This window comes from Macrotis lagotis, chromosome 1 (genome assembly GCF_037893015.1).
Source record: "Macrotis lagotis isolate mMagLag1 chromosome 1, bilby.v1.9.chrom.fasta, whole genome shotgun sequence".
NCBI classification, from domain to species: Eukaryota; Metazoa; Chordata; class Mammalia; order Peramelemorphia; family Peramelidae; genus Macrotis; species Macrotis lagotis.
This window is the reverse complement of record NC_133658.1, coordinates 63,337,614-63,363,798: the sequence shown is the minus strand read 5'-3', so window position 1 is coordinate 63,363,798 and position 26,185 is coordinate 63,337,614. Positions and strand designations below refer to the sequence as shown.

Here is a 26,185-nt window from a genome sequence, read left to right as displayed (position 1 = left end):
ATGGTGAACCACCAAGTTCTGGGTTCAAAACCTCCTTCTCTAGGTAACTTTATAATACTAGCTGTAAGTTGCCAGGTATTGATTGAGGGAGTTTCCTTATAAGCAGTCCCCAACACTCATGAAATCGCAAACATATATGTATGTATGCATATGCATCTATATAATATATATACATATATGTCTATGTGTGGGCCTCACATCCAAGACCATCACCAGTCACTCTGATTCATATCTGGCCACTGGACGCAGATGGCACTGGAGGAGAAAGTGAGGTTGGTGACTTAGCACAACAACCCCTCACTCAAAATGCAATCCATGTGCTTGTCTTGGTATCACATCCCTGATGTCATGGTCTTCTTTAGGAATGAAGGACAAACATCATCATCATGATGTGCATACACACACACACACACACACACACACAACTCCCATCTCACTCCCCTAGAATGTAAGCTCCTGGAGGGCGGGTGACTGTTCTGTTGGCTTATTTTCCGTCTTTGTTTCCCTTGCATCTAGACCTGTACCTTATATGAAATTCACAACTAATATGTATATATATTGTTGGGATTGAATCCTTGGTCCCTTCTAATCCTATTGTTACTTCCTGACTCTAGGCTTTGATTCATCTGGATTACAGTTGCTCCCCTGAAATATCACTTTATTTATATATTTAGTTTATATATTTATTTATATATTTAGTAAAGCAGTCAGTCTCATTCACCACCACCCCCACACCAATTACATTTACACACACACACACAGACACACACAGACACACACAGACACACACACACACACACACACACACACACACACATTCCCATTCCTTCCCTTTGTGTTTATGGCTCCATAAGATGGGTTTATGTGGCTGATTACAGCTGCCAATGGCTGTTCTTTCCCCGTGGCTGCTGACTGGTACTGCCTGTACCCTACCTTCGCTGTGCAGCCTTCATGAATAAGTTCTGTAACCTAGAATCCTGGGGAAACCCAAGGAGACAGCTCAGGCTGATTGGAACTTTGCTAGAGGTGGAAAATGACTCTCCCCATCTGCTGCTGCAGACTAACCACAGACAATGGAGTTCAGAAAGGCCTTGGGGATCAGAGGGATTGCTCCCCCCACCCCCAGGTCCAAGCATGGCTCTCATCTTTGGGAAGGGGAGCTCTGAGCATCCAGTATCACTGAAGGCAGATAGAGGTGTGGGGGAGGGGAGATGCCTTGGTGCCTGGGAGGAATTGGGGAGAGGTAAAGAGGTAAAGAGAAGGATGATCTGTCAGTCTGAAAGGTTCAACGTAGGAAGAACTGTGACAGGGCCAGGAAGCAAGCAGAGGAAGGCAGTAGGAGATGCCCTTGGGATTTGATGGCCCAGAAACTGTATTGCTAATGAGTGACCATGGGGAGTTTCCGCCTAGCATTTGGAACACAATTAAGCTCTGAAATTACTGCAGTTTCTCCCATAAATCATGATGCTTCTAGCTTGGAAGAAATGATAGGAGATGGGAGAGAGAGAGGCCTTCCTTCTGAAGATAGATGAAGGCAGGCCGCACATACACACACACACACACACACACACACACACACACACACACACACACACACACACCCTTCAAACATCCACTGTTTATCCACTGGGGACACACAAGCTAAACAGAGACATACTATTTTTTCCTATTCCTTACTTTAGAGGTGGCTTTGTAAAAGAGAAAGCATGATGTTTTGGAGTTTGGGAATCAGAAGAACTGAATTTAAATCTTGGTCACTTAACATTTTCTGACCCTCAGAAAATAAGGGGCCTGAGAGATGATCTCTAATAATCTTCCAGAATACTCCTTATGATTCACTGTACTAATTTCCCCAGAAATTTGGGGAGAGGTGAGTACTCTAATAGTACCTGAAGAGCAAACAAATAGTCTTTTTAGTGCGGGGAGTGGTAGGAGAAACTAATTCTAACCTACCTCTTACTGAAGAAGGGGAATTTGTTCATTAACATTATTGATGATCTACTACAATACAGCATTTTACAGAAGGCTCCTTGGAAACCCAGGATGTGGGCAGAAAAAAGATGAATATCAGGCTAATTGCAGATGTTAATTTGGAGACAGGAAGAACACTAGCTGATGTCAGAGTATTGAATTCAAATCTTGTTTCTGATATCACCTTGTTTACCTGTGTCATTTAACTGTGTCCTTCAGTTTCCTCTTTAAAATGAAAGGGTTGGGATAGATGGTCTCTAAGGTCCTTTTCAGCTCTAATATTTGTGGTTTAGAATCTGTGTTTATCTCTCTCTGTCCAGATGTTCAGGGTGTTTGCCTTTGTCTAACTGCCTGTCAGGTTCACATTGTTTCATGGTGGCCTGGATTCCTGAACTCCTCAGCCTTGCTTTATGTGGTTGGGGCCCCAAATCAGAGAGGATCAAGAGGGGTAGCCCCAGGCCTGGCCGGAAGGAGCCTGGTCTGCTTTCCTTAAACATTCATTCTTGTTCTTCCCCACCCCCTTTCTCTCTCTCTCCATGATTTCTTTCACAGCAGGGTCAAGGTCTTCAGCCCACGCAGGAACTATGAGGGATACAAAAACAGTTTATAATCTGTCTGGGAAGACAGGACATGTATATACAAACTAACAATATAAGACTTAACAAGGCAGTAGGTTCTGCAGGGTATCAGAAAAAGGAATGATCATTGTAGGCTAGGGTAGACAGGGAAGATGGTAGATACGGAGATGGTGAGGTTGCTGGGCCTTGAGGAAGGGTACTTCAGAAAGTGGGACAGGTCAGGCAGGAGAAAGCAAAAATAGCCAAGCAGTTATAAGAGAAATGAGCACTAGATTCAAATTCCAGTTCTCATCAATTGTCCTTTAAAGTGAGAGATAATCTCTGAACTCATTAAGGGATCTAGGTAGTCTTCTAAGGTCCCTTTTGACAATAAAATAACTAACTAGTTTGCCTCTACTAAAGTGGTTATTTTTTTCCTTAAATTTACTTATTGAAGTCTGCTAGTCTTTACATTGTTTCCATGCTATACACTGATCTAAATTGAATGTGTTGAGAGAGAAATCTTATCCTTAAGAAAAAAATATAAGAGATAGCAAGATTATATAAGATAATTTTTTTTTTAAATTAAAGGTAATAGTCATTGGTCTTTGTTCAAACTCCACAATTTTTTCTCTGGATACAGATGGCATTCTCCATTGTAGATAACCAAAAATTGTCCCTGATTGTTGTACTTATGAAATGAGCAAGTCCATTAAGATTGGTCATCAACCCCATGTTGCTATTATGGTGTGCAATGTTCTTCTGGTTCTGATCATCTTGCTCAGCATCAGTTCATGCAGATCCCTCCAGGAACAATAGTGTTTCATAACATATACATACATATATATATATATATATATATATATATATATATATATACCACAGTTTGTTCAATTGTTCCCCAATTGAAGGACATTCACTTAATTTCCAATTCTTTGCCACCACAAACAGGACTACTATGAATATTTTTGTACAAGTGATGTTTTTTCATCATCTCTTCAGGGTATAGACCCAGTAGTGAAATTGCTCATTTTTTGTTGCTCATTGGGAATAATTTCAAATTGCTCTCCAGAAAGGTCAGATGAGTTCACAGCTCCACCAACAATCTATTAGTGTCCCAAATTTCCCACATCCTTTCCAACATTGATCACTGTCCCTTCTAGTCATATTGGCCGATCTGAGAGGTGTGAGGTGGTACCTCAGAGATACTTTAATTTGTATTTTTCTAATAAGAAATGATTTAGAGCAATTTTTCATATGACTATGGATAGCTTTGATTTCCTCATCTCTAAATTGTCTCCTCCGCATATTCTTTGACCATTTGTCAACTGGGGAATGGCTTTTTTTTAAAATACATTTGACTCTGTTCTCTATATATATTAGAAATGAGTCCTTTGTCAGAAATGCTAGTTGTAAAAATTGTTTCACAATTTACTACATTTCTTTTGATCTTGGTTACACTGGTTTTGTCTGTGCAAAAGCTTTTTAATTTAATGTAAACAAAATTATCTCTTCCTTGATCATAAACTGCTTCCCTTTCCATAGATCTGATGGGTAAACTCTTCCTTGATCTCCTAGTTTACTTATAATATTATCTTTTATATATAAATCCTGTATCCATTTTGATCTTATCTTGGTATAAGGTGTGAGGTGTTGGTCTAATCCAAGGTTCTGCCATAATAACTTCCAATTTTCCCAACAGTTTTTATCATCTTGTTTTTTTAGGGTTTTGCAAGGCAAATGGGGTTAAGTGGCTTGCCCAAGGCCACACAGCTAGGTAATTATTAAGTGTCTGAGACTAGATTTGAACCCAGGTACTCCTGACTCCAGGGCCCATGCTCTATCCACTGTGCCACCTAGCCTCCCCCTCAACAGTTTTTATCGAACAGAGAGTTTTTAATTGAAGAGAGAGTTTTTATTGAAGAGAAAGTTTTTATCCCAGTAGCTGGACTCTTTGGGTTTATCAAACAGCAGATGACTATAATCATTTCCTGCTATTGCACCTAGTCTATTCCACTGATCCACCACTCTGTTTCTTAGCCAATACCAGACAGTTTTGATGACTGATAATATAATTTTAGATCTAGGAGAGCTAGGCCATTTTCTTTTGTACTTTTTTTCATTAAATCCCTTGAAATTCTTGACTTTTTATTTCTCTATATGAATTTACTTAAAATTTTTTCCAACTCATTAAAGTAGTTTTTGGGGGATTTTGATTGGCAGGACACTAAATAAATAGTTTAATTTAGGTAGAATTGCCATTTTTATTATATTGGCTCAGCCTATCCATGAGCAGTTATTTGCTCAGTTTTTTAAAATCTGATTTTATTTGTGAGAGAAGTGTTTTGTAGTTGTTTTCATATAAAGTGATTATTTAGAAGAGAAGGGAGAGGTATAGACAGTAATTCCAGATGTTCACACATATCTTCTCATCATCCTCTACCCCAGGACCCTTCAGATATACCTATAGTTCTGAGCCCTTGATGTGCAAGAGAAGTTCCAAGTGGTTCAGTTACCATATTGCTCCCTGATCTGGACCTTTTTCCTTTCTACCTATCTAGATCCTGGCTGCCCTTCTAGGTCTGGTTCAGCTGTCATCCCCCCCCCCAAAAAAAAAAACCCAAGCAAACCTTCCCTGATCACCTGTAGCCTGAATGAATGAATTAATGAAGAAATACTTACTCATGGTTGCTAAGCACCAAGCATTGGACTGGGCCTGGGGCATACAAAACTAAAATAACTCTCATCTGGCAGGAGCTTGCATTTGGAAAGGTGTTTGGCTTGGGAAGTCATAACATTGGCCAGTAGAACCATAAAGGGGAGCTCATTAACCTCAGAGAGGTTATATGATGTAGCCTTTCCAATAAGAAAGGCAGTAATGGGACTTGATCATGATTCCGAAAGGAAGAGGCTGAAGGGTGGGTGATGGGGTAGGGAAAAGGATGTATACAGTAGTAGAGCAGATGAGAAGAATGAATAAAAAGTATTTATTAAATGTTTCCTATATGCAAAGCATTGGGCCAGGGAGACAAATAAAACAGAGGCAGTCACTCATTGCGAGGAGTTCACCTTCTAATGGAGGAGATAACAACTATGGGAGATTTCATCTATAAATCAAATGGAAAATCCCCCGGTCCTTAGGGTACGGTAGCAAAGCAAGCAGTAATACATCTGCTTTAATGCTATTTCCACTGATAAAACCCTAGCAATGTCTGATAAATTCTCCATTAATGCCTTCCTCCTGATGATCCTGGTTCTTTGAGGCAAGGAGAACATAAAGGCAGGCATGTCCCACTATGTGGAAACACATCAAGTATGATTTTGACGTTTAATAGATAGTTGCTTTCCTAAGGACCAGATTGACTAAGTACAGAAATGCTCATCACCAGAAAACCATGTCACTGGTTATTGTTGTTGTTTGTCCTTCGTTTCCAAGAGGATCAATGACATCATGGAGTGATGTCTTGACTTGTATGTGACTTGAGAGTTGGTAGAAGCAGTTCCCAAATGGATAAAATCAAGGCTCTTCTGAAGCACAGAGACACAATCCAGTACAACAGACATTTAAATAAGGGCCTTCTGGGTACAGAACATAGTGTTAAACTAGATACAAAGCCTATATAAGATAAAGCTCTCATTCTAGTGGAATGTATAGTTTAATAGAAAGCTAAAATACCTACATAAACTGCTGTTTCTCCAGATGGGGACTCCCCCTATGCAATGGTTGACAACTTAAAAGTTGGAGAGTTGCCTGTATCTCTGAGCAGTTAAATGTATGTCTGTGGTTCCACAGCTAATATATATCATAGGTAAAATTTGAACTCAAGTGTGACTGATTCTGAGGCTACCTTCTCTCCATTATTCTGCCTCTCACTAACAGGAACCATTGTAATACATACATATATATATATATAATCTTTTTATTTAAGGCAATAGGGTTAAGTGATTTGCCCAAGGTCACACAGCTAGGCAATTATTAAATGTCTGAAGCTGGATTTAAACTCAGGTACTCCTGCTTCCAGGACCAGTGCTCTATACACTGCACCACCTGGCTGCCCCTTCATTATAATATATTACATATCATAGATACCTGATTGATTCATTAGAAGGGGGACAACAAAGTGCTATGTGGAGTCAGAGGGGACAGGCCATTTTTTGTCCAGGAAGATTCAAGGAAGGCCGGTGATATTGTCCCACATCACATTTAGATGTCATGTCTTCCTTGACCATTAGATTGGAAGCCCCTAGAGGGAAGACATATGTCTTCTGTGTCTCTGTTTTCTACACCTGGACCTTGCCTAACAAATTGACTTATTTTTTCATTGTAGTCTTCCACCTCTCCCGGAAGGTGACTTCAATTGTCCCTGAGAGCTGCCTGCTGATCTTGCTGGGTCTGGTGCTGGGGGGCATTGTCCTGGCTGTGGCCAAGAAAGCCGAGTACCAGCTGGAGCCGGGTACCTTCTTCCTCTTCCTACTACCACCTATTGTACTTGACTCAGGCTACTTCATGCCCAGCCGGCTCTTCTTTGACAACCTGGGGGCCATTCTCACTTATGCTGTGGTGGGCACACTGTGGAACTCCTTCACTACAGGGGCTGCCCTTTGGGGCATCCAGCAGATTGGGCTTATGGGTAAGTCTGATTCCATTCCCTGGAAATCTACAGGCTCTGGGCTGGAGGAGGGGAAGCTTGGCTGCATGATCTTCTTGTTCTTCCCAGACCTATGGGTAGGACAAAAAGCTTATCCTTGCTACCTGAAAGACGTTCTTAGCTTATAAGGCAATGGAAACAGCATCATATCTTGGAGCTGGAGTTAGAAAACATAGGTCAAACTCCCACTTGCCTCTTTCTATCTGTGTGCCCTTGTCCAATAATTTAATTTATCTAAGCTTCTATTTCCTAATATGTATAATGAGGATAATGCTAATAATGATCCTTATTTCATACAGACCAGCCTGTAAGTTGGGCTTATATTAGTATTCCTTTTTTTTTTTTTATAAATAAGGAAACTGAGAGAAATTGAGTGATTTGGTCAAGATCAAGCACTAACAGATCTCAGGGCTGAGATGTGAACCCAGGTCTCTCTTGTATACAAAATCAGTGACAACATTCTGCCCTGACTTCAGATAGAATTAAGGAACAGGGTTGTTGTGCAGGAAGCTCTATAGAATGCTGGGATATTATTTTTAGAAGGGACTTTCCAGCTCTTCTGATCTATGATGGAATAGATCCTTTCATTTCATAGCTAAGGATATAGAGCCTCAGAGAGGTTATATGTTGTACCCAAGGTCACAAATCAAAGGCTTCAGTGGTCTCTGAGAGAGTCCTCAGTACCTGGACACTGCCCTTCACCAGCTGAGTCTGTTTGAGCCCACCCTCTGTTATGGCAGCTGAGCAGCAAGCACCCAGGAGTCTCCCAGAGCTGAGCAAGTCTTGGGCTCCAGCTGTGTGTGGGCTGGAGGTTTGGGGAACCCAGCACACCATGTGGCTCGCTTGCTTCCCCCCTTCAACATCCATGCCGCCACTTAGCTGCCAGATAGAGCTCTGCTCCCCCATCTTCAGATCTGAACCTCTTCTGCCCCAGCTTTCCTCCCCTGGAAGCTGGACAGACCAAGACCAGTTTAGAGAGAGCTGGGGCCAGTGGAAATAACAGAGGCTTTATATTTGTTAGCTCCTTTGATCCACACAACAACTTAGTGAGGTAGATGATTTATTTATTGACATTTTACAGATGAGGAAACTGAGGCAGGCAGTGGCTAAGTGACTTGCTCAGGATCACACAGCCACTACATGTCTGAGGCAAGATTCATACTCTCTTCTTCCTTCTTCCCATCACTAAGTCTTGTGGTGCAGGGGATAGAGTAGTGGAACTGGAGTCAGGAAGATTTGAATTCAAATTTGGTCTCTATGGCCTTAGGTGAATCTCTTAACCTCTGTTTGCCTCAGTTTCTTCATCTGTAAAATGGGAATGATAATAAGAACCTTCTGCTTTTGCCTCAGGAGTGGAGGAGTAAAGAGGTGAGATGTCCTCTGGTGGAGATGTGGGAAGCATCTCTCTCTCTCTCTCTCTCTCTCTCTCTCTCTCTCTCTTTTCTTTCTGTCTCTCTCTCTCCTTCCCTCCCCTCACAGCTCCCACTGTTCAAGCTGGCTTGTTGGACTTCCTACTCTTTGGAAGTCTGATCTCTGCTGTGGACCCTGTGGCTGTCTTGGCTGTCTTTGAGGAAGTGCATGTCAACGAGACCCTCTTCATCATAGTATTTGGCGAGTCGCTGCTCAACGATGCAGTCACAGTGGTGAGGGCACCAGAGAGAGCAAGCAGGGCTACATATCTGTACTGGCATCATGGCATTTATCCCTCTCCTAGCAGACCCAGGACTCAGAATTGACCAATTTGATGGGTTAACTTGTGTGTGTGTGTGTGTGTGTGTGTGTGTGTGTGTGTCTTTGTGTGTGTCCCGTAGTGCCAGACTTGGGGTCATAAGAGCAGGGGGTAAATTCTGACCCTGCCCTTTATTTATTATATAAATAATAATAATAGCTAATATTTACACAGCTCTTTCTATCTCTCTCTCTATATACATATATATGTATATATACATTATCTCATTCGATCTGCATGACAACCCTGTGAGATAGCTGCTTAATATTATCATTGTTTTCCAACTGAGGATCCTGAAGCAGAAAGATTAAGTAATTAACCCAGAATCACACAGCTGGAAATTATCTGAGGCAGGATTTGAACTTCCCACGTCTAGGGTTTCATCTAACATCCACTTCACAATGTGCTGCCTAGCTGCTTGTTTCTGGTTGGGTCTCCTTCTGCCTTATCTGAAAAATAGATATATTAAGACTTGTGCTATGAGGAAAGTATTTTTGTAAACATTAAAAGATTATGGCAACAGACAGGCAGCTAGGTGGTATATGTGGATAGAATTCTTGGCTTAGAGTTCAAAAGACCTGAAATTGAATCCTGTCTTAGAGGTTTACTAGCTAGGTGACCTTGGACAAGTTACTTAACCTCTGCTAACCTCAGTTTCCTCATCTGTAAAATGGGGCTAATTGTAGCACCTCAATATTATGAGAATCAAATGAGATAACATCTGTAAAGTGCTTTGTGAAACTCAATGTTAGCAATTATTATCTCTCTGAATCTTTGTTTTTTCATCTATAAAATGAGACTGATGATCCCTGCATGGGAATTATTATTATTATTATTATTATTATTATTATTATTATTATTATTATTATGTACATGGTCACAGGCATCAATTAACCTCTCAGTGTCCCCAAGCAACAGATCTACATAGGGAGTTCCCCACAATGGCATTTTTGGAGGTGTTTGTGGGTTAATAGGATGGAATCCCTTTATTATTACCTACCTCTCAAGCATGTAATGTTGTGAAGACAGTGTTTTGTAAACCTTAAAGCTCTGCAGAAATGTGACCTCTTATTTATTCTTCCTCTAACTCAGGTACTTTATAAGGTGTTCAACTCTTTCGTGGAGATGGGCTCAGTCAATGTTCAGGCTATTGACTATGTGAAAGGAGTCGGTCAGTATCTCCCTGCCCTTTACTGGCCTCTTGGGTCCTCTCCCCAATATTCCCCTGGGGTTCTAGGTCCTTTCTCAGAGCCAGGAAGGAGAGAGAAAGCCTCTATTTGTATCTCTCCCCCTTCCCCAATGAGAATTGATCTTGGGGGGTAACAGAAGGCTCAGTATCCAGTTCTTGGCCTGCCCAAAGCTCCTGAGACCCTATATCCCTAGTAGGATGAAGTACCACCCTTCTCCTCTTTGCCACTGGTTTGGGGTGGGAGGAGGGAGGAGGGAGGGGGGCCATGCTGACAGCCCGGCCTCCTTCCCAGCCTCCCTCTTTGTGGTCAGTCTGGGCGGGGCAGCCGTGGGCTTAGTTTTTGCCTTCTTCCTGGCCCTGACCACGCGTTTCACCAAGCGGGTCCGAATCATCGAGCCTCTGCTGGTCTTCCTCTTGGCCTATGCTGCTTACCTCACAGCGGAGATGGCCTCGCTCTCTGCCATCCTTGCGTGAGTCTCTGGGCCCAGAGGCCAAAGCCTGGATGGGGGTGGGCCATAAGGGGAGGATGAAGGGAGGACAGTGAACATCCCTGTTCCACTGCCTACTACCTCTAGAATGTTGGGCAACCTTCTTCACCTTTGTGAGTGGCTATGTCCTCTGTAAAATGGCAGATTTGGAAGAGTTGATTGTCACCCTGTAGGAATGGGATTGACAAGATGAGGAAAGCTAGAAGTGGGTGAACAGGATGGATGATGGCCCTGGAGATCATACTGTATGGGGATAAGTTGAAAGATCTGGAGATATGCTGAGTCTAGAGGAGAAAAGACAATGGCAACTTGATAGTTACCTTCTAGTACGTGGAAAAAGTATTAGCTTTCCAAATAATGGAAATAGTTAAAATGGGTAGAAGCTGCTGAAGAAAGGTTATTTTAGGCACCATTTAAGAAAAATCCCTTCCTAACTATTGGAAGTTCCCCCAAAGATAAATGGGGATAAAGTGCTAGCTCTGTAGTCAGGAGGACCTGATTTCAGATTTGGTCTCAGACACTTGAACTTACTAGCTGTGTGACCCTGGGCAAGTCACTTGACTTTGATTGCCTTGCAAAACAAACAAAAAAGCAAAAACAAATAAAAAGTAAAGTACCAAAAACTACACACACACACACACACACACACACACACACACACAAAGAAATGGGGCTACTTCAGGAAGGAGGCCTTCAGGTAAAGGGTGGATGATCATTTGATGAATGACCTGAGAATGGATTCCTGCTCAGTTACTAGTTGTATTAGATGGAATATGAGATCCCTAGTAATTCTCACATTGTCAGAAGTCTGTTAAGTGTCCAGACCTTCTGCTGTGAGATAGCATAATGTAGTGGCATTAGGAGGTAGTGGGCTTTAGGTCAGAAGAGGTGGGCCTGAGTTCCAGCAAATCAAATTTATCAACCCTGGAACTAAAGGTAAATTATCTTGTGGCTTTGGCTCTTAATTTTCTTATATGTAAATTAGAGATGATAGCGCTTGTACTTCCTCAAAAGTTTCCTTGGAAATAAATAAATAATAATAATAGCTAGGATTTATATGATGCTTTATGATAATCTGTAAAGTTAATATCTCATTTGATTTTCACAACAACTCTATAAGGTAGGTATTATTGTTACCCCTATTTTACAGATGAGGAAATTAAAGTGGACCAAGGCTAAGTCCTTGTCCAGGATGACACGGTTCATAAGTGTCTGTATATAGATCTGAACTCAGGTCTATCCTGACTCCAGGTCCATCCACTGCACCACCTAGCTGCCTCTAACTGCCTTTAAAAACCCTGGAGTTCTCTAAAGATAGCCATTATTGTTGTGATCATTATTATTTCAGTGGGCGATAATAATAATTATTATTATAAAATTTAGGAATAATAACTGAAGCCTAGTTGGTGTAGGAAGGTAATGCTTCCCTGTTGACTTGTCCAGTTCCAAAATGAACATTCTGGAAATCCCAGAGGAAAATCTGATATCCCTTCACCCTTCTTCTGGACACTAACAAACCTGTCAGTTCTCTGGGAGATTTGTGCTGATCCAGAGGATGAGGGTTCAGGGAATTCTGAGGCCTTCTGCTTTTTGCCCCAGTGTTCCCAGCAAATTTAAATTGTTTTTTTAGGGTATCCTCTAATTAGACCTCTTGGTTTGGTTGCTGTTTCCTCCTATGCAGTAGATAATAGTGATAAGGAAAAGACCTCTGGCCTAAAAGTCAGGACCTTGAGTTCTGGGTTGGGCTGGGTTATACACTGTGAGATATTAAGGGAAATCCCTTACCTTCTGTGGGCCTTACCTTCTACTATAAAAATGTTGGCCTAAATTGGAAGTTTTCAACATTCTTTTTTTTTTTATGAAATGTTGAATTCCACATTTTTCTCCCTTTCATCCTTCCCTTCTCCTCTCCTTGACAAGTAATCTGGTATAGGTTATACATATATAACTATGTTAAACATATTTCCATATAGATTAGTTCTTGAACTTTCTGTATCGTCATCAGCTTGATGAAGCCTATGGATTTCTTCTCAGAAGAAGTTTTTTAAATGCATAAAATAAAATACACAGGATTACAAAGGCAACCAATTCGATTGAAATGCAATTATCAAAATATTTTTGAAAACAACCAAACCAAGTTCATTGACCCCAGGAGAAGAACTTGGGACTAGAAGATCTGGGAGTTTCCCTCCAGCCCTGATATTGTGATCATATGATTCTCTCCTTAGTTCTGTCCAGCACCTTCCCCTGGAGGCCCAATTTCCTTCCTGCCTGCCTCCAGAGACTGGTCAGGAGAAGGATGGGTTAGCATTGTTCTCCTTGACCCCTAGGGCAGATGTAGGACAAATGTGAGGACTCAGTGCTGATTTAGGTTTCTAGTGGTTTGGCATGCGTGGATGCTCTCATTTTTGCTGCCCTTTCTAACATCCTTTTCCTCCATCTTTCTGTTTTTCCATTAGAGTAACAATGTGTGGAGTGGGCTGTAAGAAGTATGTGGAGGCTAACATCTCCCATAAGTCCCGTACGGCCGTCAAGTACACTATGAAGACACTAGCCAGTTGTGCTGAGACAGTCATCTTCATGTTGCTCGGCATCTCTGCCGTCGACTCCTCTAAGTGGGCCTGGGACACCGGGCTGGTGCTTGGTACCCTCTTCTTCATCCTGCTCTTCCGCGCCCTCGGTACTTCCCTGTCCCTGGCTGCCTTCCCATTTGCTTCTCCTCATCCTCTCTCTTTCCCATCCCTATCTCCTGCTGTCTCTTTCCCTAGGTCAAACCCCCTGTCGCTACCTTGACTTTAATCCTATGCTTGCTCCTCATCCTTCTAGCCCTTGTCAGACCTTAACCTGGACCCTTCCTTCCCCTGCCCTGACCTCTGACTCCACCTGGCTTCCCCACCCCTGTCCCTGCCCCTACTCCCACCTGGCCTCCCTCCCCTGCAGGCGTAGTCCTGCAGACATGGGTGCTGAACCAGTTCCGGCTGGTCCCTTTGGACAAGATTGACCAGGTGGTGATGTCCTATGGGGGCCTGCGAGGGGCTGTGGCCTTTGCACTCGTCATCCTTCTGGATAAGACCAAGGTCCCTGCCAAGGACTACTTTGTGGCAACGACCATTGTGGTGGTCTTCTTCACAGTCATCGTGCAGGTGAGAGGATCTGTAAGGAGGGGGAGAAAGGATAACCGTAGTGTCTGTCTCAGAATCCCAGATAGAGACATCAGAAGGATCTAAGGTCAAGACAAACAGGACCATTCTCTATGAAACCCTTCCCCAGCTCCCTCAGTGACTCCAGACTCCACTTGGAGCCTTTCAGAGAGGGGAATCCATTATCTCCTCAACTGACCTATTCCATTTTTGGACAACTCTAATGGTTAGGAAGGCTTCCTGACCGTCAGCCTAAAGCTGTTTCTCTGTAATGTCCATTCCCTCCCTGCTCCATTAAGCTTTATTGCTTCCAATTCCACTCTTCTGGGTTCAGGAACCCCTTCCCATGTGACAGTCATTCGTTGAACTCACGATATATAGCTGGAAGTCAAGAGATCTGGATTCCAGTCCTGGCCCTGTGTCCAGTTTGCTGTGGAATCTTGGACAAGGCTCTCCCCATTTCTGTACCTCAGTTTCCTTTTCTATAAAAAATGGAAACTGGACCCAAAGATCCATCTCCAGAACCTTAAAAGATCTGACTTTTTGACACATTGATTCTTTGTCCAGTTCTTTCTAACTCCTTCTATGGCTGTGAAAGGGGACTCTAGGGGGAAACTGAGCTATTGTGGGTCATTGTATGAGGTCAGAGAAGGGATGAGTTTCATCCCATGGGAGAAAATTAGGGGTATAGTTCAGATAGCAGTTTGCAATTGTTTCAATATTCACCTCTCCCCATCCCTCTCCCGTCCTGTTCCCCAGGGTCTAACCATAAAGCCTCTTGTTAAGTGGCTAAAAGTGAAACGAAGTGACCATCACAAGCCCACCTTGAACCAGGAACTACATGAACACGTGGGTATTAGAGACACTTGGCCCCAAAGGAATGCCTCTTCTTCATTCTTTTCTGACTTTCTGAAGACTTATTGGGTTGGAATGGACTAGGCCCAGGCTCTTTCAGATATGAAATTTTGATTTGATGCCTGAATTCTGGGCCTTCTTAGGGAGTAGGGACAATGCCATGACTGGGATTTCTTGTCCCTTCTATAGACCTTTGACCATATTTTGGCAGCTGTGGAAGATGTAGTTGGCCACCATGGCTACCACTATTGGAGGGACAGGTGAGCATGTACCCCCTCCCCATACCTCCTGAAAAGGCTACCTCAATAGCCCTTTCCCTCTTCCTGGGGGTAGAAATGGACTGAATGCTATTATATGGGTCTAGCAGTCTGGGGAGATCTTGTAAGATCTAGAGAAGGTTTACTTCAGTATTCCATGGTAAGGCAGATAGCACCAATGGCCTTGTTACCATTTTATAGATGAGGAAAATGAGGTTTGTCTAATTATTTATCTAGGGTCACACAATAAGTGTGGGAACCTGGACTTGAATTTAGCTCTTCTGACTAAAAATAATGCCTTTTCTACTAACCCCTACTGCCCAAAGACAGATCCTAGAAGGTCTTTCCAAAGTCCTTAGGGAATTCAAAGGAAGGGAGTATTCGGGCACCCAGATCTATCCATCTCTCTAGGTGGGAACAGTTTGACAAGAAATACCTGAGTCAACTTCTGATGCGCCGGTCTGCCTACCGTATCCGGGACCAGATCTGGGATGTGTACTATAAACTCAACATTCGAGATGCTATCAGTTTTGTGGACCAGGTAGGCCTTAATTCCTTAGGGTGGATGGGGCAAAGCTGGGCTTGCAGGGGCTCTTCACTGGAGGTCTGTGAACTGGGAAAACAAAGAAAAGCAAATGATAATCCCTGCCCTCAAGAAATTTACAATCTAATGGATTATAATAGGTTTTCTTAGTAATCTTGTGTGTATATTTTTTGTGTTTTTAAAAATATGATTCTGAGAAAGGGTCCAGAGGTTTTACCAAACTGTCAAACAACAAAAAAAGTTAAGAAACTTTAATGTGGTGCAATGGTTAGGACTAGAGTGGGTAATGAATCGCCTGGGACCCTGGATGAATATATTTTCCAATTATATGTAAAGACAATTTTTCACATTCATTTTTACAAAGTTTTACAAAGTTTTTACAAAGTTCCATAATTTTTCTTCCTTCCTCCTTCCTTTCCCCTCTTTTTAAAATGGTAAACAATCTGATAAAGATTAAATGTGCAGTCATGTAAAATGCATCTCCACATTGGTCATGTTGTGAAAGAAAAACAGAACAAAAGAACAAACAAAAAAAGAGAGTGAAAGTAGAATGCTTTCATCTACATTCAGAGTCCAGCAGTTTTTTCCTCTGGAAGGGAACAGCATTTTCCATCAGGAGTCTTTTGGAATTGCCTTAGATCATTGTATTGCTGAGAAGAGCTAATAAGTCTATCATAGTTGATCATCACACAATGTTGCTTAAACTGGTGATTGTGATTGGGAAAGGGTGGCAGACAGTCCTGGTCCTAGAGTTCAGAGTTGAAGTACCTACTCTAGGCCATAAGCATCCATCTGAGATCCATCTTCATACCCTTAGGGAGGCCACGTCTTATCCTCAGCAGGGCTCACACTACCCTCCATGCCTAGCCGTAATTCTGCAGCAGAGACCTCAGTCACCAACCTGCTGTAAGTACTGCAGTGGCTACCTCCCCAAGCTAGGTTTAGCCTCTTCTCTCCCTTCAGCCTCTCTACCTCTTTGTCAGGCTTCTCTTTATTTCACCCCAGGTTCCCTTCTCTTCATTCCCCCTGAGGAGTTGCACATTTGGCCTAAAGCTTCTGGCAGCCCCCTCTCCAATTTCCCCCCTTGGTTTACTTCCCATAGGCGGGAGAGTGGCAGTGGTGCCTGCCTGGACTTACAGGTGATCGACACAGTTCGCAGTGGTAAGGACCGGGAGGATGCCATCATGCACCATTTGCTCAGTGGAGGACTCTACAAACCCCGTCGGAGGGTGAGATGCACATAGGTGGGGAGAGAATCCTTCCTCAATGGCCTTTGGCCTAGAGGAAACCAAGATTCAGGGTTGGGGGGGGAGGGTCAAAGAACAAAAAAGCAAAAACTAAATCACTTGTCCAGAACCTGCTATATGAGAGACTATAGAGAGTAATGGAAAAAGTATTGGACTAGAGAAGACCTGGATTCAAGTCCTGGCTCTGGCAATGACTAGTCATGTGCCATTCCATAAGTTATTTTCCTTCTCTTAATATGTAAAGTGCATAGAAAGGCCTTTGGAATCTAGAACTGAAAGGGATCTTAGAAATCACCTCTCACCAATGTGAACTATTCAAAAACACATTTTGATACCAGATTTCAATATAATTGGCTTCCTGAGAAAGTCAGAGGGGTCTATAATACAGAAATGGTTCTTAATCTGGTCAAGGCCAAATGCTATATATTAAAGGTATAGGAAGTAAGCTCAGAGAGGAGAGACTGGACCAAGACTACACAGGGTGCAAGTAGCAAAGCTGATATTTGAACTCAGGTTCTTTGACTACTTTTTCCACTATGCATCATCATCATCATCACTATCATCATCATCATCTTAATAACATTTGTTTAGAGCTTTTAAATTTGAAAAACATTTTACCAATATTATCTCATATGATCCTCACAACAATCTGGGAGGTAGGTGCTGTTATTATTCCCATAACACAGATAAGGAAACTGAGGGCAGAGGGGAAGTGACTTACCTTTCCTAATAGGTAAGTATCTGTGGTGAAATTTGAACTAAGATCTTCCTGACTCCAGTTCTAGTGCCCTATTCATTGGGCCATCTGAGCTGCCTCTTAACCTTATAGAATTGCGTCAAAGAAAACAATTTGCAAATCTGTTATCGCCAAGGTGAATTATTATGATTATAAATATTATATATATATATATATATATATATATATATATACACATAGCATTGCACTATGAGAGGCAAAGGAGAAGGAGACAGCATGGTCCCTGCCTTGAGGAGTTCAGAATTTAGCTGAGGAGATGCCCTACATGGGTAGAAAATGACAGAACTGGGTTGGACAATATGTGAGAAGAGCCAGTTGGGTGGCAAGTCAGGACTGTGAATGAGAGAAAGGGGAGCTCATTGCAGCTGGAGGACAAAAGGAAGAACAGAGGTGAGAAAAGAGCATCTGACTAGGGAACCAAGAATTGTGATTTGGGGCTCTTGTAACAAGAGGAAAAGAAATTCCATATTTTATATGAGGACCAAGGAAACAGAGATCATTTTCAACTTGGGAAACGACAGAAGACTTCTGGGAGGAGGTCTTGAAGGTTGGTCAGGATTTAACCTGGGGAGAGGGCGTGTGTGTGTGTGTGTGTGTGTGTGTGTGTGTGTGTGTGAACTAGAAATAGAAAATTTTAATTTTTGAAATGTGAAAAAGCATAAGATAGGTTTGATCCCCGTAATAAACACTATGTAGGCATGATCAGACACAATCGTGGTCATGTTTAAATAGTGAGAAATAGAAGAGCCTGAATTCAAACCCAGATCTCCTCACTGAATCCAGGCCTCTTTCTATTACTCATCCATCTGACCCAGGTGAGCAGATTTATTTTTATAGTGTCCAGTTCTTATCATGCTCCTTCCAGGAAACGGCTTTGGAAAGAGGCTCTGGAATCAGAGAAATTGGTTTCAGATTCTGCCTCTGATAATAATCCCCATAGTGGTCCTCATTTGTATGGTATTTTAAGCTCTTTGCAAAAGTCTCATTTTATATCCTGGGAGGAGTTGCTTTACTATCCCCATTTTACAGATAAAGGAATAGAATTAGATAGGTTAACTGACTTTCCCAGGGTCACCTAGCTGATAAATGTGTGAGGTGGGAGTTGAACTCAGGTCTTCCTGATTCCTTATAGAGCATCCTAAGCACTGCACCATCAAGTTATGTGTGTATCATACTAGCTGTATGATCTCAGACAAAGTAATAGAATTTTATTTTTACAATCACATTTAGAGATGGTTTTCAACATTCATATTGGTAAAATTTTCTCCCTTCCTGCATAATCCTCCCCCCTCCCCACAAGAGCAAACAACCTGATATGGATTATACTGCATAATCATGTTAAAATATTTTCAGGCAAATTATTTAACCCTATGGGCCTCTGCTTTCCTAATTGTAAAATGGAACTCATTATACTTCCACTAAGTTCAACTCCTTTGGTTCATTATATTGTGCAGATGACCCTGTGTTCTCAAAGGCTTATGCCAACAGAATCTAAACCCTGGAAACTCTTATTGAGTTGAAATAGCTTTAAGGACAGAGCCAAAGACAAGATTTTATGTCTGTTAACCAGGAGCTGGCCTAGTTATATTTTTTTAAAATTCTACTTATTTGAGGCAATGGGGTTAAGTGACTTGCCCAAGGTCACACAGCTAGGCAATGTCTGAGGCCCCTAGCTGTGTGGCCTTGGGCATGTCACTTGACCCCATTGCCTTACAAAAACCTAAAAAAAAGTGTCTGAGGCCAGATTTGAACTCAGGTCCTCCCGACTCCAGGGCCAGTGCTCTCTGTACTGTGCCACCTAGCTGCCCCCCCCAGTTATGTTTTGAATAGCTCCTCACCTAGAGAGTTAGCCAAGAGTGATGATATTATGACCATGGCACTTTATGCAGATTATTCTCTAGAGCAGGGTGTCCAACTTCATAGTTCTTCTGGGCAACATCACCCAACAAAAGACTGAAAAGGGCTGCATAGAGAATTTAATACCCATTCATGACTACATTGCAAACCCATACCACCAATGAACACAACAACAAATGTTATGCAATCTGTAGGTTTGACACATTTGCTCTTCAGAAAATATCATAGATTTTTGAAGGACTAAATGACTCAGAAATTTAGAGCTTGACAAGACCTCAGAGGTCATCTCATCCAACCTCAATTCATGGCCGAGGAAACAGACATAGTGAACTGTATGCCTGGAGCTCTCCCTTATACAGGCCCCCAGAAAAGTACCCCAGATTTGAGGCATTATGGTGGTCAGCAAACATTCAAAGCCATAGTTAATGAGTCCCCATCAATGTTAGGCTCATCCAACTAGAGTGCCTATTAATGTGGAGCAAAAGATATTTGATCATACAACATAGCAAAATCATGGAATCACAGAATTTGAGAATTGTAAGGGACCTTAGAGGTTGTAAATTCCAACCAATCCATAAAAAGAATCTCTACTATACCATATATAACAAGGAGGAATGGCCTAGGAACTTTTTATTTTATAGCTGTAGGGCTAACTTTGGTATTTCTGGGCTATCAGCTGCATCCGATCAGTTAGCTAGAGAAATCCTTTGGCATTTTCAAGTTCAACACATTATTTTTCCTTTTGCTGGACTCATGATCCTTGATCCTAGTCTCCTATCTGACTGGGGATTAGAAAAGGACTTTCAATTTCTGTCATCTAGTTTGTGTTCTTTCAAAACACTCTAGGGACTCCACTTAGCAAAAGTGCAAAAAGAACCACTGGAGCTGGTTCTTTGCAATCCCCATCATGCCCCTGTTTGTCATGCAGGCACTTGGGGAAAGACTGAAAGGGCTAGGTGAAACCAGGATCTCTACCCCAGTTTCTGTATTCTGCATTCTAGACAGCAATGGAATCCCTAGGCTCACTCCCTAAGAATGTAACCAAAGATACACAAGGAGTTAGTGTGGGGGGTAGGATTGGAACCCAGGTCTGCAGTCTCCTGAGTCAGTTGTTTATATTGTGCCCTACTCTCTACCTTAAAGAGTTATGGTTAGTAAAGTGAAGGAGAAATGGAACTTACTATCAATAAGGAAAACACAGGAGATCAAAGGATTAGTGAAGAACCTATCATCATAGCAATGATGCTGAGAATTTATACCCACATGGTCAGGCATTGGAATAGAGAGCTGAAGACAAATGTAGTGGGGTATAGGAGAAAGAGTTTTGCATTTTCAATTAGAAGACCAAGATTTGAATCCCAGCTCTCCTGTTTAGTACCTGTAATATTTGAGGCAAGTCACTTGGGCCTCAATTCTGAGCTTCAACTTTATCACCTGTAAAAAGAAGGGATAAGGACTAGATCAGAGGCTCTTAACTTGGGAGTCCATGAACTTCAAAAAAAATATTTTGTTAGCTATTATATATATGCATATATTTCAATAGAATTGGTTTCCTTTATAATTCTGTGTATTTTATTTTGTGCATTTAAAAACATGATTCTCAAGAGGGATCCATCAGCTTCTTCAGGTTGCTGCCAAAGGGGTCCAACATATACAATGAAGGTTAAGAACCCCTGGACTAGACTAGATGATTTCTAAGATGCCTTTATATCTCTAGTTCTTGGCTCCTAGAGCTTGGAAGCTGGTGGGGAGAGGGGATGGCAAGAGAAGACTCAAAGATGACTAGAAGGGTCCTTGTGGAGGCCATGGGGTGGCACTGTCTGGGACCTCACTGAGGGCTGTTGTTTGTAGTACAAGGCCAGCTGTAGCCGCCACTTTATCTCAGAGGATGCCCAGGCCCGTCAGGACAAGGAAGTATTTCAGCAGAACATGAAGCGGAGATTGGAATCCTTCAAGTCCACCAAGCATAATGTGTGTCTCTCTAAGAACAAGCTGAGGCTTCGGAAGGCCGGCCGGAAGGTGAGTCCCTCCCCAATTGTCTGTCTCCCCCGACCTCCCTTCCCCTTCACAGTTCTAGACATCATCTTTTCCCTTTGTGACTCCTGGCTGAGGCTGATGCTTGTGGGTAGTTCTGGGCACTGTGCCCATCCCTGCCTGGAGCCAGCCCTGGGGAGTAGGAGAGCTATGGAAAACAGGCAACCCAAGATGGGCCATTGTGAGGAAATGACAAATCCTAAAGGGCTATATAAGTGTGAGAGGTGATTGTGTGGATGATTGCTTAGGTCCAGCTGGCTGGATAGTCCTACTATTTTTCAAAGCTTCAGGGATTATAGTTTACCTATGTAACCCCTTAATCCTTCCAAATTCACCCTGTAGTCTATTTGCTAGGAGATAGACAGTCAGAAAGACAGATGGATAGAGAGATAGATAGATAGACAGATGGACAGATAGATAGACAGATGGATAGATGAGATAGATATAAAATAATAGCTTTAAATAGATATATTTAATAGATGACAGAAAGATCGATATATGGATATATGGATGGATGTGGTAGATATAAATAGATGTGGTAGATAAAAATAGATGACAGAGAGATAGACATGGATAGAAGGATGGATAGTTGAATAGATGATAAGATAGATGACTGATGATAGATTTAGATATAACTTGATAGATACAAATAGATAGGTGGTATGATAGATAATAGATAGAAGTCAGATAGATAGATAGATAGATAGATAGATAGATAGATAGATAGATAGATAGATGGATAGATGGGACAATTATTAAATGCTTACAATGTACCAAGAGATGTGCTAGGTGCTAGGAATACAAACACAAGTGCAGAGAAGACAGTCCCTATCCTAAAGGAAGTACACATTCTAATAAACAAAGACAATACATAAAAGAGAGCTGGAAATTTAAGGGTGTGTATTGAAGAGGTCAGAGTGGGATTTCCCTATCCAAGCAGGAAAAAGGTGAAGTCCTGGAAATTATGAATTGGAGTGGGATTGAGGTCAATATGACTATCACAGGTGTTTTCCTAAAGAGAGATTCTGAAAAAAAAAATAAAGAGAGATTCTGGGGAGGAGTTTTTCAATTGAAAAAGGAAGTCCACATAGCTCAGGGATAGAGGTGGAGAATTCATCTGGAGGTTATAGGCTGAGATGGGTTTAAAAAGCTTTGGATTTGGGGCAGAGAGTCTGGGGTTGAATGCCAACCTGCTACTAGCTTAACTTTGTATACCACTCCTTTACTCTTTTGACTTCAGGTTCTTTAAGTCCAAATCCCATCACTTTGTCTATGATTGAGAATAAATTAGGGAAGCTGGGGAGTGGCGGACAACATCTTTGTAATCAGCTATGGAGGCAACATGCTTAGGTCCTAGAGACTGGGATTTGGGAAAAGAAAACCTGAGACCCCGATTATCTGCTCTAAGCACCATATTTGTATCTCAGCCTACTTTGGTAGCATCCAGAATCCCAAGTAGGAATTTCTTTCAGAACTGAGGAAGTTGTCTGGGCTAAGGATCTGGATTACCACCTTCCACTAGACCTCTGACTGGGCTAACCTGCAACTTTGGTGCCCTAAAAGGGTAGGGGAATGGAATTTGGGTTCTAGGCTCCAGGGGTGACTTGGGCTTTTTTCCTTTATCTCCAGAAGGATGGTCCTGCAGACAAAGAGACTCCCAATGGGAAACCTCATCGAGCCTCAAATTTACCGGACACAGGCAAGCTGAGGGAGAAGGAACCGGGTGGAAGAGAGATGTGGTACTAGCTAGGGAGGCAACTAATCAGACAGTCTCCCCAGTCCTGGATCAAGTATTGTAGGAAATATAAGTGGAGCCTGGGATTTGTGGGAAGAGAGGAGTGAATGAAAAGTCACTTGTGAGGAGATTGGAAATTAGGAAGGGGCCAGGTTGAGAAGTCTTTTAAAGTTAAAGAGGTAATCCTGGAGGTACTAGGGAGCCACTGACATGAAGTTGAGGGGAGTGACATGATACAGACCTGCTCTTTTTTTTTTAAGGTTTTTGCAAGGCAAACGGGGTTAAGTGGCTTGCCCAAAGCTACACAGCTAGGGAATTATTAAGTGTCTGAGACCGGATTTGAACCCAGGTACTCCTGACTCCAGGGCCAGGGCTCTATCCACTACGCCACCTAGCTGCCCCCAGACCTACTCTTGAGGAAGATCACTATGATAGTGGAATAGAGGATGGATCGTAGTGGGGAGGGACTTGAGGCAGGAGGATGTAATCTTTTACAAATAGTCCAGATGTGAAGCAATGCAAGCTAGTACCTGGGAGGTGGCTTTATGAGGTGAAGGAAGGAGGAATGTACATAAGAGATGCCATAAAAGTAGAAAAGATGACAACATATTGGCTATATAGAGTGAGGATAACACTAAAGTTACAAGTCTGGGTAATTGGGTGGATGCTGGAGCCCTCTAAGGAATAGGGACATTTGGAAGAAAAGAGGGTTGGGGGGGTGAGGAGAAACAGTAAGTTTTGTTTTGGACACGTTGAGTTTGAGATATTTATCCTAGGGTGGCAGTGCCATACCAGAGAAAGAGGGTATAGGCATGAGATGTGAAAGGAAAAGTGACAAGACGATAACAGGTTGGACAAGTGAGGTGTGAGTGAATAAATGATTGCCTAGCTGGTTAGGTGCAGAGAAGAGATTTGAACCCAGGTCTCTTGACTCCAAATCTATTGCCCTCTCCATTTGATGGACTCCATCACCCTAATTTGTTGCCTTACTGCCTCTTGTAAGAACAAAATTCTTTCCATGGTTTGTTCTCTTGTATCATATCTCCATATGAGACCCAGGGGTAGGGACCAGGCTGAACCAGATTTAGGAGAGCTAATCTGGGGCTGAGCAATAGAGAGACCTAGAGGTTTTCATGATTATTAGCTCAGTTTAAGATAAAGGTGACATGGCACCCAGATCAGCTAATACAATTCCAGGGTGGGGATTAATGGGAAGACTATCTCTAGAAGGGAGATGTTTGCTTCACTGTTGTCAGCTCTGGGTAATCCACATCTGGAATGTTGTATTTCTCTTTGAGTAGCCTACTCACGGTGGAGAGCAAATGAAATTTGAAGTCAGATATGAAAATCATGATTTTGTTCCTTTACTTCTCTTTATGACCTTAGACACATCAAATCTGGGCTTCACCAGTGAAACTGAAGGGATGGACGGGATTAAATGATGTTGAAGGACTTTCTAATTTTAAACCCTATACTCTGTTGATAGCTAGATCACCTCCAGAAGAAGATTAACAAAATAGGGAAGGTAGGACAGCTAGGTGGTTCAGTGGGTAGAGCACCAGCCTTGGAATCAGGAGGACCTGAGTTCAAATCCAGCCTTAAACACTTACTATCCAGGCCAGTCACTTAACCCTAATTGCCTCCACAAAAGATGGTGAAAACCAACCCATTCTTGGGAATGAGTTCTTCAGCGTTATTGGATTACTAACAGAACCTGCTCAGCAGAAATGGTAGCTCATAAGAAGGCATTCCCACTTCAGGGAGGGTTTGGAATAGATGGCCCCTGGTGAGATTCTGTGATTCCTCAAGAAAGGAAGCAGCTGGCCTGAGTCTCCTGCCCTTGCTTCTGTTTCTGCTCAGCTGCAGTGATCTTATCAGTGGAGTCCGAAGAGGAGAGTGACAGCTCAGAGACAGAGAAGGAGGATGATGAGGGCATTGTCTTTGTGGCCCGGGCCACCAATGAGGTTTTCCAAGAACACAAGGTACCAGGTAATAACATCTGTTCAACCCCCCCCCCCCCCCCCATGACCCTAAAATGACTCTACCCAAAGGCCAAGAATGTCTGGGTCTGGACAGAGCAAGGGAGGCCAGCTTGACCAAGTAGAACCTAAATTCAACTGGGCCCAAATAATTTAATTTTTCTGTCTGAGTAACTAAACCACACTGCATGGGAATCTGATATTTCTGAAACAGCACTGGACAAAAGGTTGGTATGTAGAGTAATGGAGAGATGCTTGGACTTGGAGTCATGAAGACCTGAGTTCAAATCCTATTCCAGATGCTTTTTAGTCCTATGGTCTTAAACAGTTCACCTAACCTTTCTTTCAGTTTCCTCACCTCTAAAATAAGGGGTTTGCACTCCATGACTTCTAATGTACCTGCCAGTTCCAAGTCCATGATTCTATGGATTGAGAGTCAAGTGATCTGGGCTTCCATTCCCCTCTCTGGGCCTCAATTTTTTCATTTGTGAAATGAAATAGTTCAACAAGCTAATTCTTGATGTCCCATCTAAGTAACAAAGATTCTATGACTGCCTATAGCTGTTTGTCCCAGGTGCCATCTATATTGTTATAATACTCTGCTGGGCCTTTCGGCAGATGTAGCATCATTTTTTTATTTTGATTATTTTTTAAATGACTCCAAACTTTTTTTACCCAATTACATACAAAAATAATTTTCAACTTTCATCTTTATGCACACTTTTGGAATCTATATTTTTCTACCTCTCTCCTTTCCCAATCTCTCTCCATGACAGCAGGTATAAACATCACTTTTAATCATGGGAGCAAACCTGCTGGCAATGGCTGTGGTTTTTCCTTCTTCCTTGTTTAAGGGGCTGCATATGGGTCAGTCAGTCAACAAGGATGCCCTGAACCTTTGCTATGCTCCAAGCCCATAGGCTGGACTTGGAACAACTTTCTGAGTGGGTTGGTTCTTCTTCCAAGGGACTAAGTCTTTCCAAATCCAAGGCTCATTCCATTGGTCATTTCCCCTATTCTCAACTCATTTCAATTAATATGTGATTTGTCTCTTTTACAGCCTGCCCTAAAATAAAGAACATTTCTGGGTTTCCCTACTTGGGTCCCAGATACTCCTTAATCTCCCTTCTTGGCCCAGATAACTTTAACAAAGAAAGAGAGACAGAGAGACATATAGACAGAGACACAGAGAGAGAT

General features: G+C 42.3%; 1 protein-coding gene across 1 annotated transcript in view; it reads left to right on the top strand.

Annotated features, from left to right (window-relative positions):
- The window catches only part of SLC9A5 (solute carrier family 9 member A5), a 34,155-nt gene that overhangs the window by 1,297 nt on the left and 6,673 nt on the right, over positions 1-26,185 (top strand). Inside the window, 14 exon segments of the mRNA XM_074202524.1 lie at positions 6,857-7,159; positions 8,657-8,820; positions 9,999-10,077; positions 10,388-10,565; positions 13,043-13,263; positions 13,524-13,726; positions 14,483-14,572; positions 14,768-14,838; positions 15,247-15,376; positions 16,197-16,285; positions 16,482-16,608; positions 21,092-21,259; positions 22,904-22,973; positions 24,870-24,998. Coding sequence (XP_074058625.1) covers positions 6,857-7,159; positions 8,657-8,820; positions 9,999-10,077; positions 10,388-10,565; positions 13,043-13,263; positions 13,524-13,726; positions 14,483-14,572; positions 14,768-14,838; positions 15,247-15,376; positions 16,197-16,285; positions 16,482-16,608; positions 21,092-21,259; positions 22,904-22,973; positions 24,870-24,998 — 2,022 coding nt within the window.